General features: G+C 43.9%; 1 protein-coding gene across 4 annotated transcripts in view; it reads left to right on the top strand.

Moving 5' to 3' along the window:
- DYM (dymeclin) overlaps positions 1-17,312 on the top strand; it is a 207,063-nt gene extending 189,751 nt beyond the window's left edge. For all 4 annotated transcript variants that reach the window (XM_039733340.1, XM_039733338.1, XM_039733339.1 and 1 more), the window contains one exon: positions 14,840-17,312. In XM_039733340.1, coding sequence (XP_039589274.1) covers positions 14,840-14,989 — 150 coding nt within the window. In that variant the 3' untranslated portion in view covers positions 14,990-17,312. The remainder of the gene's footprint in view (positions 1-14,839) is intronic.
- Positions 17,313-17,834: the final 522 nt, after the last annotated feature.

Raw genomic sequence — 17,834 nt, 5'->3', positions numbered from 1 at the left:
TTCCCTCGCTCCATTGCATATGTTGTGAGTCCAGTGAAAAGTACAGTGCCAAAGGCACTGCATTCACATGACGTGTTGTTTCCAAATATCTTGCAACTTTGGTCAAAATAAAGTAAAATTACACTGAGATGCCCTGACCCCTTTCTTCCCCTGCTCAGTTGAAAGCTATTTCCAGCTGTGTGTTCCTTCTCTACTGCAAACCTTCAGTGTAGGCAGAGTAGCTGAAAAGTATAAAAAGTTGCATTTAAAATGAGTTTATTTATTTGTTTGATTAATACAGTCCCACATTATCCCCCCTCCATCAAGAAAAAGAAGTATTAACCACTTTTTAAACAAAGTGTAAAATAATGTGTCAGAGGCCAACAACTTTATCCCAAAAGTGCAAAATTTAATGAGTTATGACAACTAAATAATGATAAAGGGAGAAAAAAAAATCATGTAACTTCTAATTATACTCATCCAATTGCTCTTCCACTTTTAAGATTTAGCTGTCTTTTCTGAATTAGTCTTTTGAATTAAGTTTCCATAATATGTGGCAGATTGAGAAAAACAGTCCTCAGAAAATTTCTGCCCTGGATGACAGATGAACTAGATAATGGAGTATAATCTCTTCCATTTTCATGATTTTGACACATTTTCACTTCTGTGTGTATGTTTAAATGAAGGAATCAAAATAAGTTTGAGTACAGAATATAAATCCCAGACAAAATTACAGCTTTCATTGCAGTGTTGGGTTAAATGTAAACAGCAGGAATGTTACAGATATCTTCTAATTAAATGCATAAATCAGAGGAATGTCTTGAATGTTTACAGCAACTGCACCAAGAAGTGAGAATGAGGAAGAGATGTACTTTGTCAGCTGATGGCTGCGTCCCCTGCATTCCCATACAGAGTTTAATTTTGTCACAACCTTTGCTACAAGTTGCAAAGCTTCTCTCCAGTTGATTTACAGGCTGTTTGTTCCTGCTGAGGATGATTAGAGATGGAAATGGCTTTTTCCTGGCCAAGCAGGGGTTTTCTCATATCTATCACATCACTGCCGAGGACTCTGCTGTTAGGATTTGAGGGGCAGCTGGTTTAGACCACCCTGCCTTTTTTGTAGCTGTAGATGTTCTGGAGTATCAGATGATGGTATTGAATCTTAAATCCACGTGGATTTAGGCTGGGTTTATTAAAATATTTTCATTCTAAACCCACAATCCGTTGAGCTCGCAAACAAAGGCTGATTTTTCTTGACTGTGTCCTCATGTTGACTCTTGTGCCTTAACAAACCCTACTATGCTCCCTTCTACCCAGGTTTTCTCCTTGTCCTATAAGTTGGAAAAGCCCTCTTAGACCATCGAGTCCAACCATTCCCCAGCACTGCCAAGGGCATCACTGACCCATGTTTCCCACAAATGCCACATCCACACGGCTTTTAAACTCCTCCAGGGATGGGGCAGCCACAGCTGCTCTGGGTAACCTGTGCCAAGGCCTCACCACCTTCACAGCCAAAAATTTCTCCCTTATATCCCATCTAATCCTGCCCTCTGTCAGTTTAAAGTCATTGCTCTGATGTTTAAACTGTGGGGAGAGCAACCAACCTATGGAGTATGAGCTGGGGCTTGAGGACAGACAGTGTAGCAGTGGGGTGAGAATTGCCCATCTTGAGGGTGCTGTAGCAGCAGCATCCAAAGCTCCCTGAGGAAGATTTCTGTTCCTTCACTGCAGCATGTGAGCTATCAAAAACCACAGCAAAGATGGTTTTCATAGATGAGAAAGCAGAGGCTGGATAGTTATGGGTAGCTCACTAAGGGGAGGTCCCTCAAGTCTACGGGAAACTGGCAGCTCCAAAACATAGAATGAAATTTTGTGTTTGTGGAGTAGCGTGGGAGGAGAGCACAGGCCTTCAACTTACATGCTGTCCTTGGTGTGAGACCTACGAGATCCAAGTGGTGCCTGTAGTTCTGAGCAGAGTCAGGCAGCAAAACTTTATTTGAATTCCTGGTGCTTATCTGCCCCACCAGGACTTGTCAAGCTCCGTCCTCCTGAGCTAAGACCAGCAAAGCCTGATTGTTGTCACCAGGGTACACAAAGCTGGCCTGAATGCACAGGGAGGAAGGGGGTAAATATGTTCAATAACAGAGGGACATAATAGCATTTGTGAAAGAATCCTCCAGCCTGAGGTGGGGAGTTCTCTAGAAATGATTGATTCATGTCCTAAAGGCAGTCTTTACCAGAATAAGTCTTAATGCAAGTGAAGTGTCAGTGAAGGCAAACAAATATGGAAATGCTGCATCTAAAGCATAGTGAAACAGAAAACACAAGTAATTTTCATTCTTTATTGAAATAGCAGCTCACTTGGGGCCCTTTTTCAGATTGGGGTGATTGTTTGCATTAGGAAAAAATGCAGTTTCAGTATAGGAGAGTGCTACTTTTAAAACTGGTGGCTGCAGGATGATAGCAAGCATACAGATTTGGTTGCAGTCAGCTCCTGTACTCAGACAGTCAAGGAGATTGCCCAGTTGGCCAGGTTCAAGATTTGTAAAGATGTCTTAACACCTTGAAGGAATCCTTGTCCTGCTCATACCTAGCCTTTCTCCTTCCTACACACTGCTTTTCTCTATCATTTATAAAAGCATGTTTTCAATACTGAATTTGAAATTACTATCACAACCTTCAGTAGTATAATGGAATATAGAATAAAATGTAGCATAGAATGAGCAACCTAAAAATCCATTTCAGAAAATGCATCCTGGTTATTTGTTGAGGTCAACTTAACACTACCCCCCTCCCCTGATTTTGGTTTGTCTTCAAGGACTCTTGACATTAGGGCAGTTGTTTTTTTTATAAAGCTGTGAAGTCCACATTCACAATATTACTGTGTAAACGGACACATTTGGCACCAGCTCCTTGGCTGGCAGTCCTGGCAGAGATAAGGCTGCAGTCTGGCACTGTGTGCTGTGGCTGGAAAGGTTTTACTGTCACTTGACATTTCACTCCTCAAGACAAATAAATGGGATTTCCTGCATGCAGCGGGGCAGCACTGCTCATCTCGCAGCACAGTCTGTCTTTTTGCAGAGGCTTGAAATACTTAAGAAGGGAGTATGTCCACTGGGGTGTACTTTTTCCAGTTTGGGGAGATTAGGGAGCCAAAGGTCTGCCGACTCAATAGGGTGTTAGTCAGCACGTCCTGAGCTTCAGGCAGATAAGGGTCCACTTCCTAGGCTGCCCTGATCTGAGAGTTAACAGTTGGTGACAGTGAGTCTGTCTCTGTTCTTAAGTCATTGTTATAATTTTTTGTAATATTTACAGGCCTGGCTCTCTCAGATTAAAAAGTACAAAATCAAAAGGAGGTCTTCCTCCGTGGGCGCTGGGGGTGGGGGAGGATGTTTGGGCTTGGCACGCGGCCCCACCGCCGCGCTGGGTGGGAGGGACCGGAGCAGGATGTCGGCGTGGGCCTCAGCTCTGTGGCTGCTGTGAAGGAAAACTCAAACCCTGTCTAATGACCTCCCAGGAGCCCTCCACACAGCAAACATGCTGCAAATGTCAGCCCCCAGGATGCAAATCAAAGGTGTTAAGCTCAGCTGGGAGAATGGACCTTGTCTCTCTGGTGCATGCACAAAGCCAAGGCCTAGACAGTGCATCAACCCTTGTACAGTGATAACGGAGAGGAGCATGGTCCCAGTTGTCCAAAGGAATGTTCTTTTTGGCTTGGCAGGATGTTTTGGAGGCAGCGTTGAACCAATATGTAGTGAAAGCATGTCTGGGACCTCATCACTGGAAAAGTATGCAAACTGAATCACTGTGCTCTTCTCCTGCCACCTTTTGTGTTGGGGGAATATGGTCTACACAAATAAAAGAAAACAAAACAACTGTGACATGGTAGTAACTCTGGATTTGGAGTGAAAGAAACAGGCAGATGAAAACAGCATTTTGACCTCTCAATCCTTTGTGCTTCTCGTGGATTATGCCAAGACTGTATTAGAGCAGAGAAAGGTCATATAGTAGTCTGCAAAAGGAAAAATCTTAAAACTGAAATTAGTGAGCTTTATACTGTCAATATGCTTCAGTCCATTCCCAGCTCAGATGCTGAAGAGCAGAGAGGAGAATGCTGGAAACTCCATAGATGGGTCACAGTCTCCATCAGCAAGAGCAGTGTAGGACCAAGTCAGATGACAAAATCTTCAGCTCCTTCTCCAGAGTGGAGGAAGAAAAACCTAACCCTAGGCATGGCAATCCTATGAAAAACAAATAGACAAAACAAAACAAACAAACAAACAAAAAGAGTGAGAAAAGGGTAATATTTATAATTACTGGGTCAGGATATGTACACTGTCCATAGAGGGTTCCCAAGGTGCATCCCTCTGGCATCAAGGCAGAGTGCCAGAGAGATCAGGGCTTCTGTGCCTTACCAAAACATGAAACTGTGGGTCATGTTCTTAAAATCCAGTAGTTTCCTTCACTGTCACATGTATATCCAACACCTTCTGCTCATTTTGTGTTGCTGATTGCATGGCACACACCATGGCGAAGCAGTTGGATCTTTGGTGGGAGTTGAAGTCGGGCAGCAGGGAAAGGTTTATCTGGAGTTTGTTTCAGGACGGTGGGATGGTGCTGTAGCCTAGGTGGGGCAGCCATCCGTGATGTTATCTGGAGCACAAAGCATTTCCATGATAAACAACATTCCTTGTATTTTAGACTAGTCTGCTATCAAAGTCAAAACAACTGCTCTGGCTTAAACAGTAGCACTCGCTGCTTGAAATGTAAAATATATAATTGGCTGTAAGATTTGTCTAGAGCAGATTCTCCATGTCTTTAAATATATAGCTACACATATTAGTGAACATTCATTATTCAGCAAGGTTGTTTTCTGTAAAGCTTCCATCATTTGTGCACTTCTTAGGCCCTTTTAAATATTTTCCAGTGAGTTTTTCCTTATTGTTAAAGAAAGTTTAATAAATTATATCAATCAGACTAAAAGTGTGTAACTCTTTAGAAAATAATTAGCAGATGGTTGTCTCTGACATGGGAAGTGGAATATTGCTGGACTTTTATAGTATAGGCTTTGTGGTGATGAAGGGAATATAGATGTGTCCTTTATATCCAGAAGTTGAAGCAGACTTTGTCCAGATACACAACTTAATTCTTCTCTACTGCCTTGACTTACAATATCTCCAAGAGGAGACTTTGCCTTTCCAATTCTACCTCACGCTCCTTTGAGTTCTTCCGCATTGTTGCAAATAAACAAATTGCCTGGGAAGAATCTTTTTGGTCTTTGGCAAGTCCTGTACCATAAAAAGCCTTTCATATTTTATATAAGGGTTTCCCACTCACCAGGTGATACTTGGGCTCTGAGAGCAGTATGAGCTTTTTCTGGAGGGAGCAAGCATCTCAGGATCTCACAGATCACAGAATCACAAAATCATTTGGGTTGGAAAAGTCCTCTAAGACCATCAAGTCCAACTATTCCACCAGCACTGCCAAAGCTACCACTGATCCATGTCCCCAAGAGCACATCCACGCAGCTTTTAAATCCCTCCAGGGATGGTTATCTGCTCCAGATCTGGTTGACTGCAGAACTGATCTTCCCCTGCCTTCTCTTGCTTCCTAGACTTTATAAATACATTTTCTGTCTTCTGCAGAGTGATCCAAACAGTGCATGTGTATGGACTTAGGACAACTGGAGCTTTTGCCCAATTTGAGACCTTCAAAGAGTTGTTCCTCATGAGATGTTCCCAACTGATTTATTGCTGCCAATTTCTTAAACTTTACCTTTTGCACACTTGAAAAGTGGCAGAATTCATGTAGTCATAGAATCACTGAATGTTTTCAACTGGAAGGAACCTTAAAGCTCAGCTTTTTCAAACCCCCTGCCATGGGCAGGGACACCTTCCAGGTTGCTCAAATCTCACTTATAAAATTCTGGAAAGAAAAAAATACAGCCTTGAATCAGCTTTGTTTGGCAAGTGAGTGGTATTTTGGGGTTTGGAAAGTCTACATAAGGTGCAGGGTTTAATTCTGAGACTTTGGAAATTGATGTATTTCTAAGCTCTTCTTTGAGCGTACTGCTAAAGATTATGGTCTTAACTGTGAGTTGAGGCATTTAAAATCTAGTTGTAATCTTGTAACCTTTGGTTAGCAGGTCTAAAAATCTTCTATATAAAGATGTCAGTGAATGAGTGATTTCTAAACTCCAGTTTTAACAAAGATGTTTGCTGAAAACCTGCTGTTTTTCATGGTTGTGTAAAGCCTTGCACATTAATCTAGAGAAGAATGGCTTGCAAACTGAAGCACAGGAAGCCAGGGCTTAAACTTATTTGCATCTTCCTTACCAGTGGTAAAAATAGGGGACTACTGTTATGAAATATGCATTTCTGCAAATCCCATGGTAGGAAAGGCTTATATGTCCACTTCATATCCATAAAAGTTTTGTGAGTTGATGGACTCATCCCTATTTTTGCTTTGGTGCCCTTCAATGCTGCTGAGAAATGGGTTCAGGGATTATCAGATTTTTCAAATTTTAATTCCCTAAATTCAAAAACACACAAAGGATTTTACTTATTTGTCTGAGTGGTCGGTGTATGTACATAGGAACTGCTTGAGCGAGGTCAGGACCAGAACTGTTTCCGTCAGTTGGGCCAGTAGCTTTGTTCCTTCCATGTGTTTCACTCTCTGCTTGGTTAGGGTTTTTTTCAATGTAAACAACATCCTTTGAATTGTTGTCATTTTGAGTTGTTCATTTTTTGCTCAGACCTGTGTTCTTTCCTCTGAAAGGCCACTGCGTTTTCTGAGAATTACCATTCTTTCACGTTAAGCACTGAAGTGAATTCTGTTTTTTGTTGATGGTACCTCATTTACACATCCTGCCTGCATCCTCATGCTTCAAGTGTAATTACATACATCAATCTCTTTCTTTTCTTTTTATTTGGTAAAGCCAACATGTATTATATTTCTGCAGTGTTGCAAATGTCCTCATAGTGTTCCCGTTGTTTTCTGTCTCCATGGTCTGACAACAAGTCTGACTCCTGGCTGTTGAGCAGTCCTCTTGGAAACGTTCTGGAAAGGTCTGTGTCCATCTAGACAACATGGCATAGAGAATAACCCTGATAGGGAAAGCAAATTCTAATTAGAGCTGTAAATCCTTGAACTGTGACTATAAACATATAATGTATGTAGAGATTAATGGTACTTAAGAGTGTGTGATACATAGGTTCACTTCAGTCTTTAATCTTGGTTATATTTTCCTCCCATTCCAAAATTTCTCCAGGTAGACACAGGATATCTGAAGCTGAGCAAGGAGCTCCTTTTTCCTCAAACTAATGGATTGAGGGATTTTCACAGAATCCTAGAATAGTTTGGGTTGGAAGGAAGCTTAAAGCTCATTGCATTCCAATCCCCTGCCATGGGCAGGAACACCTCCCACTGTCCCAGGCTGCTCCAAGCCCCGTCCAGCCTGGCCTTGGGCACTGCCAGGGATCCAGGGGCAGCCACAGCTGCTCTGGGCACCCTGGGCCAGGGCCTGCCCACCCTCCCAGGCACCAATTCCTGCCCAACATCCCAAAATGTGTGCCTGCCCTGTGGCAGTGGCAGCCATGGCTTGTGTGCTGTCCCTGCAGGCCTTGTCCCCAGTGCCTGGGCAGCTCTCCTGGAGCCCCTGCAGGCCCTGGCAGGGGCTCTCAGGTGTCCCTGCAGCCTTCTCTTGTGCAGGGGAGCAGCCCCAGCTGTGCCAGGTTATCTTTACAGCTGCTAACCAGTGGTCCAGTTTATTTTCTGTGCAGTCTACAAGTAACCCAGAGTCCAGGAGTTTCTGATGTGGAACCCAACAGATCCTGAAATACCAGATACCTGACCTTGTCTTAAGCTCAGATATATACATTTATGTAGTGCTTTTGGAATCTGTGCAGATAACAGCCTGGTATAAAGACAAAAATGGCACAGTTGGGACTATTGACATTTATCAGCAATATTCCTTTCCTGGAAGGCAAAGAGACAAGTGTATATGTGTTTGTGTCTCTGAATTTCTAGGACTTTAAAGCTCTCATTATTTACCATTCTATTCCAGACAGCAAACCAGTCTTCTTACGGTACCCTGCAAAGCTCTGTGCCTTGGTAGGCTTGCCACAAATATTTAACTCATTTAAATCATTGTGTTTTTTACCAATAATTATCTAGGCTGAACTGTTTGATTGATTTCTCTCAAAATGACCTGGCTTCTCAGTACTCTATAAAAAAATTGGTAATTGCTGAACTCTGACCAGAGGCACGTCTGCTCCTCTGGCAGTAGTTCACATCTGACACTGAAAATTCACTGCTGAGCATTTGTTTTCCTGCAGCTGTGGTTGTACAAACTTTACTCAAAGTGATCTGAAAACAGAAATCACATATCAATGAAACTTGCTGAAACAAGAGTTTAATCTATAGAGTTCTCTGTAGATTAAACTCCCCTGCCCTCCTGGACCTGGAAGATTGTGACCCATTAGAATGTGGGTTACCTGTCTTAGGGAATTTTACTCCCTGGGAACAATGTCGTCTACTACAGCTTGTGTAGTTGCTTAAACTTTCATAATTCTACTATTATACATAATACTGTATTTAGTATAGATTTATTAAATAATGTGTAATAAACTTATTGTATTTAGCTTGTGCACAGATGGTTTTGAAGCTCATATTACCCTGAGTTTTATATTTCTTTTCCCACCTCCCTGCCATGCTCTTCACTGTCTTTCCGTTTGCACCTATTCCTTAGGCAGATCTCTGAACAAGACGTGTGGCTCACACCTAGTCTAGCACATTTCCTGTTTGCTTCCTTCATCTCCCCACCATCATCCTCTGTGCTGTGAGCCCGAGGAGGAGAAAAAGATGGTATCAGGCAGGTGTGGTGTAGCCCATACAGATACTGCACCAGAGCCACACACTTTCTGTCTGAAGTCAAAGAGAAGCACCGCAGACACGAACAGAACCCGAGAAAGATGAAACAGCCTTAACGCCCCACAAGAACTGAGCAATTGCAAAAATTCAATCTGTCAGTATCTTACAGCAAGCACTGAGACATTTTCTTCCACAAATTGTGGTCTGTTAAAGAACTCAAGTCCTTGTATTTATATAAAACCCAATATATCAATGTTCCATGTGTACCTGTGTGCCCATACCATGAACAGCGTGCCAGGCATGGTTGTTGAGTTGTTTTCAAGATACTTGGCCATTAATTTGACTTAGATTGGTATTCTGGGGACCAGATTTCCAAGTGGCATTGAGGACTTGGCAGTCAAGTACAGGGGTCATTCCTCTGCCCAAGATCGGTATGTTTGGTGCAAGGCAGGTTTTAGGGGTGATCCTTGCTAGGGTGAATATTCATTATAGACCCTATAATAGAGGCTTGGTACAGTGCTGAACCTGAGCCCTCTTTTTTCCCCCTGCCATTTGATCTATTTTGCTAATGAGGTCCAATCCTACAGATGCTCTGCAGGCAGTACTGCTATATTTAGCAGAAACAATATGAAACACATAATTTGCCATCAAGTCATTAGGTTACCAAACAGGATTCATGGTAAGCTTTTCAAACACAGAGAAATCCCATTTTCAGAAAGACTTTGAAGCTTTGGATTGATGTAAAGTTCACATGAATTTGACTCTCAAATGTGTTCAGACTCCTTTGAAAACAGCACTTCTCTGCTCAAAGAGTCACCTGCTTTTGAAAATACTGACTCGTGCTTGATTGCTGTTTCAGAAACCAGAGTTTCCACCCAGAACTTGAGGAAAAGAGAGTTCTCCAGTTTTTTATTAATCCAGCTCTTTAATTTCTTTGTTTTCCACAGTGACTGCCCCATATCTTTGATGAATGCTGCTTTTCATCCAGCAGAACATCTAGATCAGGGAAGAAGCAAAGGCATTGCTCTTAAAGCAGCTCCATCTGCCCTTGCCTGCGTTATCTGAGTGGAGATCATCCACTGACATAACACTGTAGCCTGAGAGCAGCTCTGAGGGTTCATTTGGAGGGAAGGGGATGTTTTATTTAATGTATGGTGCAAGCCTTATAGCTCAGATGCCACTGACTGTCTGGAGCAGGGCCAGGTGCACTGGCCATGATGTTCCCTTCCTCAGCGTTAACTGAAAAAAAACCAAACCAAAAAAAAAAACCAAAAAAAAAACAAAACCAAAAACCAAACCAACAAAACTCCCCAATGTTGTTGAACTTCTGTGGTGGGGGAGTTACTGCACTTCAGTTCTGTGTCTGTTCATAGGACTTCCCGTGGTTTTTCATCGAATCATGTGATTGACAATGCAGACAGTCTGCAAAGTTCTCAGTCTGTCTCGTTTGTACCCTCGGCCCAACCACGAAATCTGACTTCTGCTTTGTCTGGCAGAAGAAAACAAGATAGGGTGATGTGGTGGGGTGATTCACTGGAGCTGATAAGTAGTGTCTGTATTTAAACTGTGCCGCTCAAACCGTAATGTTACCTCTGTCTCTCACGTTTTCAAGGACTTTCTCAGGCTGGTTTATTTTAAACTATCTGGGGTTGTCTGTCCCTGTGTGAATTGAATTGAAGAAATGCAAATAATGGCTCCAGTGGACCTGTTTATGTCAAGCCAAGGAGTTCAGTAATTTAAATAGTGAACATTGTTGTATATTGGATCAAAACAGACTTTGGGTTGGGAGAGACCTTAAAGCTCATCTCATTCCACACCCTGCCATAACCGTCTGTCATCCTAGGCTGCTCCAAGCCCCATCCAGCCTGGCCCTGGACACTGCCAGGGATCCAGGGGCAGCCACAGCTGCTCTGGGCACCCTGGGCCAGGGCCTGCCCACCCTCCCAGACACCAATTCCTGCCCAACATCCCAAAATGTGTGCCTGCCCTGTGGCAGTGCAGCCATGGCCTGTGTGCTGTCCCTGCAGGCCTTGTCCCCAGTGCCTGGGCAGCTCTCCTGGAGCCCCTGCAGGCCCTGGCAGGGGCTCTCAGGTGTCCCTGCAGCCTTCTCTTGTGCAGGGGAGCAGCCCCAGCTGTGCCAGGCTGGCTCCAGAGCAGAGGGCTCCATCTTTCCACGCCACCCCTCCAAATAAACAGGGCAGTGAAGGGAAAAAAGAGATGATTCGTCCCATGCCAAGGCTTTTCCTCTATCATTAAGATTTCCATTTAAGATGCCTTAGCACAGTCCCCATTTTTAAGTGGTGCTAAAAGTCTGCTTCATTGGAGTGTCACCAGCCAGGGTGCCAATGTCTTTCCAGAAGTAAGTTGGATACAACAGCAGCAAGGCAGAAGAAAATAGATTTGTGCACTGCAGGTTTGACGTGCTACTTTGGCAATTTTGTTAACCATGATAAAGTCCTCACCAGTGCTGGCTGGGTTATTTCTGGGAGTGCCCTGAGACCCATGTGGCCTGGTTGCTTTACAGTGTCACCTCTGTGTGTCTGCAGCACACAGCCAGGTCCCAAGGCTCCTGATCAATCATTTGAGGCAGGACATGCAGGAGACAAATGGTACAAATGTGAATGTAAACATTCCTTGGACGGTCACCTGAAAATCTTGAAAAGATTTTTTTAAAATCTTAAAGCTTTTTGGCATCGATCAAGGTTTTTACATGGTGTTTAAATCCTGCTGTTACAAATAGTTATAAAGTCATTCTCATAAAGAAGAAACTTTTGATGATTTTGTTTGTTAACAAACTCTGTTTTCAGTGAACACCCTGTTAGTGAAACAGTGTGGGTAGTTTTTTATCTCAAAGTGGATGGCTGCCATGGTTAATCTTGCAAGTTACATCATTGAATCATTGAGGTTGGAAAAGCCCTCTAAGAGCATTGAGTTCAAACATTAACTCAGCAGGACTGTGCTCACTACTAAACCATATTCCCAAGTGCTGCATCCACACCCCAAAGATGCTGGTGCAGTTCTCTCTACGATTTCTCATTTTAAATGAATAAGAAAACATGGCCAGTACACAGCTGTGGGTCATTGCAGTCATCTAAAGAATGTGGGCTTGAATTGCTGGCCTGGAATTGTAATTTTTCATGTCTCATCAGCAATGCATTGAGCTGTCCTGAGCCTGCTGTTCAGGTGGACCATCAAAAACCCATCACTCCTAATGTTATCTGCATTCTTTTTGTATAGACTCGATCAAAACTGTGTATATGTAGTGGCAGTGTGTATTACTGCTCTCTTTAAAAATCTCATTCTCCTTGTCTGCATTTCCAAGACACCCCCGCAGGCTGTGCAAAGCACATGTTGAGTGTCAGAGAGTCCAGGCTGACTGCAGTGAGTTACAGCCTTTAATCTGAAATTGATTATTAAATTGCTGCAGTACAATTGCAATAAATGGCAACATTGATCAGCCTGAAGAGAGGCTGAATAATAAAATCGATGCATGGCTTATTGCCTGAAAATGTGAATGCTACCTGAGCCATTTTATGCTGCTCTTCCAGCTGAGAGATAATGGGATAGTAAGACCTGAGCATCTCAGATGCAGCTGTTGGAATTTCTGATGTAATTTTGCTTACTGTTATAAGGCTGAAGGTGTTTTTTAAGCTATACAAGAGCCCAAGAATGGTCCCAGGCTGCTGCCATGAATGTTTGCAAAGCCAGTAGCTACATCTGTGACCTGAAGGTGAAAAAGAGAGTTGTGTTTAATTCAATTCAAATTAGAATCTTTAATCACTTTCCCCTCCTTCCCTCCCAGAAGGGCTACCATGGGCTGCATCCCTGGTGTGCAGCATGCCACCCCTGGGGTGAAGAGTGGCAGCTGTGTGGGACTTTCCTCTGGCTGGAAGTGTTGCCATGGTGCAGTCCTGAGGGTTGAACCATTCATTCTGCTGATGCAGTGCTGAACTGAACGTGCTCCTGTCTACCCTGACCACAAGCCAGGAAGTTTTGGAAGGAAGTGGGGAAGATTACACTGAGGATAAGCAGAGTAGAATGTCAGGGCTTTTTTAAACAAAATAAATATTAATGAAAATATACATGAGGGCTTGGTAGGGGTTGGCAGAGGGGGAAGACAGGGACAACTTCAGAACTTGGAGCCATGTTGGGAAGGGATACAGAATGTCCATGAAAAGGAGGATCTCACAAGCCTGGTGGGAAAAGAAAGGTTAGGTGAGTACAAAAGAGAAAAGTATGCTCAAGAGAGAGGATAAGGATGCAGTGGAAGGGAGTTGGCATGGCAGTAGGCTGGGAAATTGGAAGTGAGAGGTGGTGGTGAGTGTGGGTCTAAGGTACCTAAGAGTGAAAAAACCAAGTGATGCAGAAGACTAAACAGGCTGGTCAAAACAGACTTGGAGAAGAGCAGTTGTAGAGAGGTGGTAGAAAGTGGTTTAGATGCATAGAACGGCTGTGGGAGAGTTCTCTACCACAAACTGCATGTCTGACACAGGAAATTAAACTTGCTGATGTACCTTTGAGATTCTGGGCTTTGAACTCAACAGGAGTTAGATGCAGAAGAGCCTTTAACAACCTTACCTTTTAGCTGCCTGAGTTCCTTGAACAGAGATAGTGCAGAATCCTTTAGGATGGAAAAGGCCTCCAAGATCCTGGAGTCCAGCTGCTCTCCCAGCACTGCCAAGGCCACCACAAACCCATGTCCCCAGTGCCACATCCACATGTTTCTACAACTTTTCTACAAGTGTACGTGTTTTCTGACTCCAAGAGCACAAATAACATGGGAGCATTGAAGTTAAATACCTAACCCTGAAAACCAAGTGCCCAAGAAATGCCCCTCAAAGGAGACTGATCCAGCCAGAATTCTTGTACCCTTAAGGCAAGGAAACAGGACACTGAGCTCAAGAAATAGGATAGGGAATCCCTTCATTATTAATGGGCAAAGAGGCTCCTTAGCCATTGCTGTGCTTGTTCTGATCATGTCACACGGAGGAGTTTATTCTTAGTCTTAGCCACAGCCTTATAAATAATAAAATGGGTCATGTTTTATCTTACCCCAGTGATCACTGTAATGCGGCTTTTGCCTGAGACTCTGCCAAGCTCAGACACAGGCAACATTTAGAAGTGGATAAAGTGAAGAGCACAATACAAAAGTAGGCTCAGCTCTTTCCAAAATATGCACTTACCAGGAGTGAACCTGGTGGGTTTGCAGTGTGCTTTGGGAGGGAAAAAATGAGAAAAATGGGAACTTGAGCATGTCTGTCTCTTCTCTCTGGTGACTGGGGACAGGACCCAGGGCACAGCTGGAGCTGTGCCAGGGAGGTTTAGGTTGGATATCAGGGCAAGGCTCTTCCCCAGAGGGTGCTGGCACTGCCCAGGCTCCCCAGGGAATGGGCACAGCCCCGAGGCTGCCAGAGCTCCAGGAGCCTCTGGACACCCTGCCAGGGATGCCCAGGGTGGGGTTGCTGGGGGGCTGTGCAGGGCAGGAGCTGGGCTGGGTGATCCTTGGGGGTGCCCTCCAACTTGGGATATTCTGTGATCCAATGATACCATAAACTGTGGTTATGCTTTCAGCCTTTTCAAAGGATTCTCCTGCTAAGGAGCCAGGTACAATTAATCACAAAATGTTTTTAAGGGAAAATGCAATAAATGCATTTGTACATGCACAAGCAAGAAGGCTTTTGAGGAGCTGTTAAAAATAAGTTTTCTTTAAGACCTTTGTGTTTTGTAAAGGATTCAGGTGTTTTGTCTGTTAACAGGCAAATGGATTGTGACCAACAGTAAAAGGCTCGAATACAATATGCTAATGTAGCATTTATTCAAAGAAATTATAAATTATCTCTTTGTCCTATAAATATTTTCCTTGGGTTCTAATGGTTTAGTTCTTTCCATTATTTTTTTCACCAAACCTTTCTTCAGTGTTTATGTGGGCTATGTGTTTGTAAGCAGACATGCAAACCTTCCCTCACTGGACTCTGGCTTCTTGTTGCAGAAGTTCCCCGAGCTGAAGTTTAAGTACGTGGAGGAGGAGCAGCCTGAGGAGTTCTTCATCCCCTACGTGTGGTCCCTGGTGTACAACTCTGCCGTGGCCCTGTACTGGAACCCCCGTGACATCCAGCTCTTCACCATGGACTCGGGCTGAGGGACGCCCTGGCCAGCCCAGCCCCACTCCATCTTACAGGAATTGAACCTCTGCACCCCTTCCAACCTGACCCCCTCCAACTGCCCCCTTCGACCCCAGAGCCCGTGTCCAGCCCAGCCTCATGCTGGGACAGACTGGTGTGGGGCACTGATGGCTTGTAGGCAACCTTGTGTTTATAGTCCGTAACCCAGAGCTTGTTTGATGAAAATGAGGCCTTACACATGGGGTGTGATGTTACTACCAACCACAAACCTGAACGTCCTTTTAACTTAACAGGCTAAATGAGATTGCAGGCTTTGATTTGGAAGCAGTGTTTGTATTTTTGGCTCTTTTGAGCGGGCAGCTTCCTTGGGTCAAGCTTTTTGTGGTCTCTTGGGTGCTGCCATGGGGTGCTCGTTACCTATCCTTGTTTCCACTCACAGCCCTTCCTTTCTGTGGCACTGTCAAGGCTGCAGCCCTTAAATTGCTGTCTGCGCTGTCATCCGAGGGAACTAAGCAGCATCTTAATCAGGTTAGCTCCCAGGCAGATTCAAAACACTTGATTTAGATGTTTGTGGGAGGATTTTCAATAGCAAGTCTTCTGTTGTTGTTGTTGTTTGACTGACAAATACTCTCCAGAGGGCAAGAAACACCTGCTTTCGGAGTCAAGTCCCTTACAGACTTGTTTTTCTGTGCTCCTGTGCAAAATTGTTCCTGGAAATTGAACGTGTAAGGAAAGGAGGGGAAAAAACAGTCCAAAGAAATAATTACAAGATTGTAAAATAGACCAGTGTCCTGTAAATCTGTGCGTAATGGTGACAGTGTGTTTTGGGGATCCTTGACAAAACTCTGTGTTGAAAACCTCCTCTTGGCTTTTAAAGTTTTATGGCAGAAGTATAAATTTATCTGAATGTAGAATGCTACTCTCTTTTCTGGTTGTTTTCAAGTGCCCTTTCCTGATACACCTGTTTCAGCAGTGGGAAAAGCAAAAGAAGTGGTGTGATTTTGAAAGAAATCGCATTTTTCAAAGTGGGGATCATATTTTGGGGATGCCTGTTGCACTCGTGTGCACCCACTCTCCTCGTCCCACGTGCTGCTGTGTGGGGGACTGTCAGCAGTGCATTGCATGCCAAAACTTCAATTTCAATGAATTAGTTCTTGAAGATGCGTGGCAACCCTCTGTATTCACTGCCTGCTCCAGCATGTTCTGTTTGTTGACCTGAGGAATCGGGTGCATTTGCTTTCAGAAAGTCCTTTGAATGGCTTTAAATAGAATTTCTTGCACCATTTCATCCCTCTGAAGGATGTGCTAAGATTGTACTTTCCTTTTATCTGCTTATTTAGAGACAGAAGTCCATTTGAGTCCTACACAAATGGAAATGCTGGCTTATAAAAAAAAAAAAAAGCTTTCCAAATTTATTTAAATATAGCTGCAAAGAGATATATAGAGCCCATGAGCATTTAGGACTTTGAAATGGCAGAAGCTTTTGAGAAAAGACGATGGTAAGACTGGAGATGCAGTGTTTTCTTAGGCAAATAGAGAAATTAATGAACCATGACTGAGCTGCACATAAGTTGATCTGTATTTTGGATTTATGCTGTTTTGTTTTGGTCTTTGAGCAAACGTCAAAAGGGGATAACTATTCTTGGTTACTGTAGTGATTTGTAATTTTGTCTTTATTAAAAGACTAAGAGTGTTTGTGAGTCAACAGGGCTGCCCAGATTTGGAAAGGTCAGTCTGAAGATGCACTTTTAAACCGTGGATTCTAAAGCTGCTGGGCTGGCTCAGTGTTCATCTGTTTTAAACACTCCGGGGTGAGCAGAACCAGAGAGGCCCTGCCAGGGCAGACACTGCTCAGCCAGGTGTCAGACTGCAGAAGACCTGATCTGTCTGTGAAAGGGCTTTTTGCAAGAGAGGAGCACATAAAGCATCAGTGTGACAGAACGGGCCCAGCAGCTGCTGAACCATCATCGGCATCGCACAGAAAATTCTCTCTCGCTGTCCTCCCAGAGTTGTGGTGACTCTGAGCTGCAGAGGGTTTGTTCTGACGGCGTAACTTCCTTGTGTGTTCATGAAATACCCTGCTCCTGGGTCCAACTGGTTTGGAACAGCTGGAGTTACCACCACAGCAGAGCCAGCCGAGATTTAGGCAGAAATTCATGCTGGCCCTATTGGCTCTCCCAAGAGCTGGAGTGTGACGTGGGCCTGGCAGTGTCCTGACATCTGCAGTCTGGTACAGTCACAAATACTCTGTTTTTCCTTCACCTTAGGGATCCTTTTCATTACTTTGTGTGAAAGATTTATTATGCATAATTACAAAAATAAAAAAGATTAAACAGTAAATACAGAGTGGTGTGTTCTGTGTCACGGGTCTTGGTGTGGTCATCAGGCCCAGCCTGATCGAGGTTTTATAATGTCCTCCATGATGTGCAGTTAAGAAGAATGTAATTTTATTTGTTGTATAAAGTAAATCAGTGTTCAAGTCAGTGTCTGGTAAAGGAAGGAGCAGGTCATGCTGCAGTGTCACGTGGAATGTCACCTCTTGCCAGCTCAGCTTTAATGGTCACAGTGGCCATGGCCTGGAGGGGCACTTCGAATGTGCAGTCATGGGGGAAAGCAGAGGAGGGACAGGATTGTCCACACAAGTCCAGACCTGATGTGTTGCTGCACCCTCAGATTCCCTTTTCTGTCCATTTCAGCTGATGGTGTCTCTGGTTTTGGGGTGGGTGCTGCACCAGGACCTTCTCCTGACCACACTCATATTTGGGGTGCCCTAACTGTGGCCTTCCAGTACCTGCATGTACTGACAGGAGAACTGCAGAGGGACTTTGGGAAGGGGCCTGGAAGGGCAGAAGAAGGGGAATA

This window comes from Passer montanus, unplaced genomic scaffold, assembly GCF_014805655.1.
Source record: "Passer montanus isolate IOZ18808 unplaced genomic scaffold, ASM1480565v1 scaffold86, whole genome shotgun sequence".
NCBI classification, from domain to species: domain Eukaryota; kingdom Metazoa; phylum Chordata; class Aves; order Passeriformes; family Passeridae; genus Passer; species Passer montanus.
The sequence above is the reverse complement of the archived record's forward strand: the minus strand, read 5'-3'. Positions and strand labels throughout refer to the sequence as shown.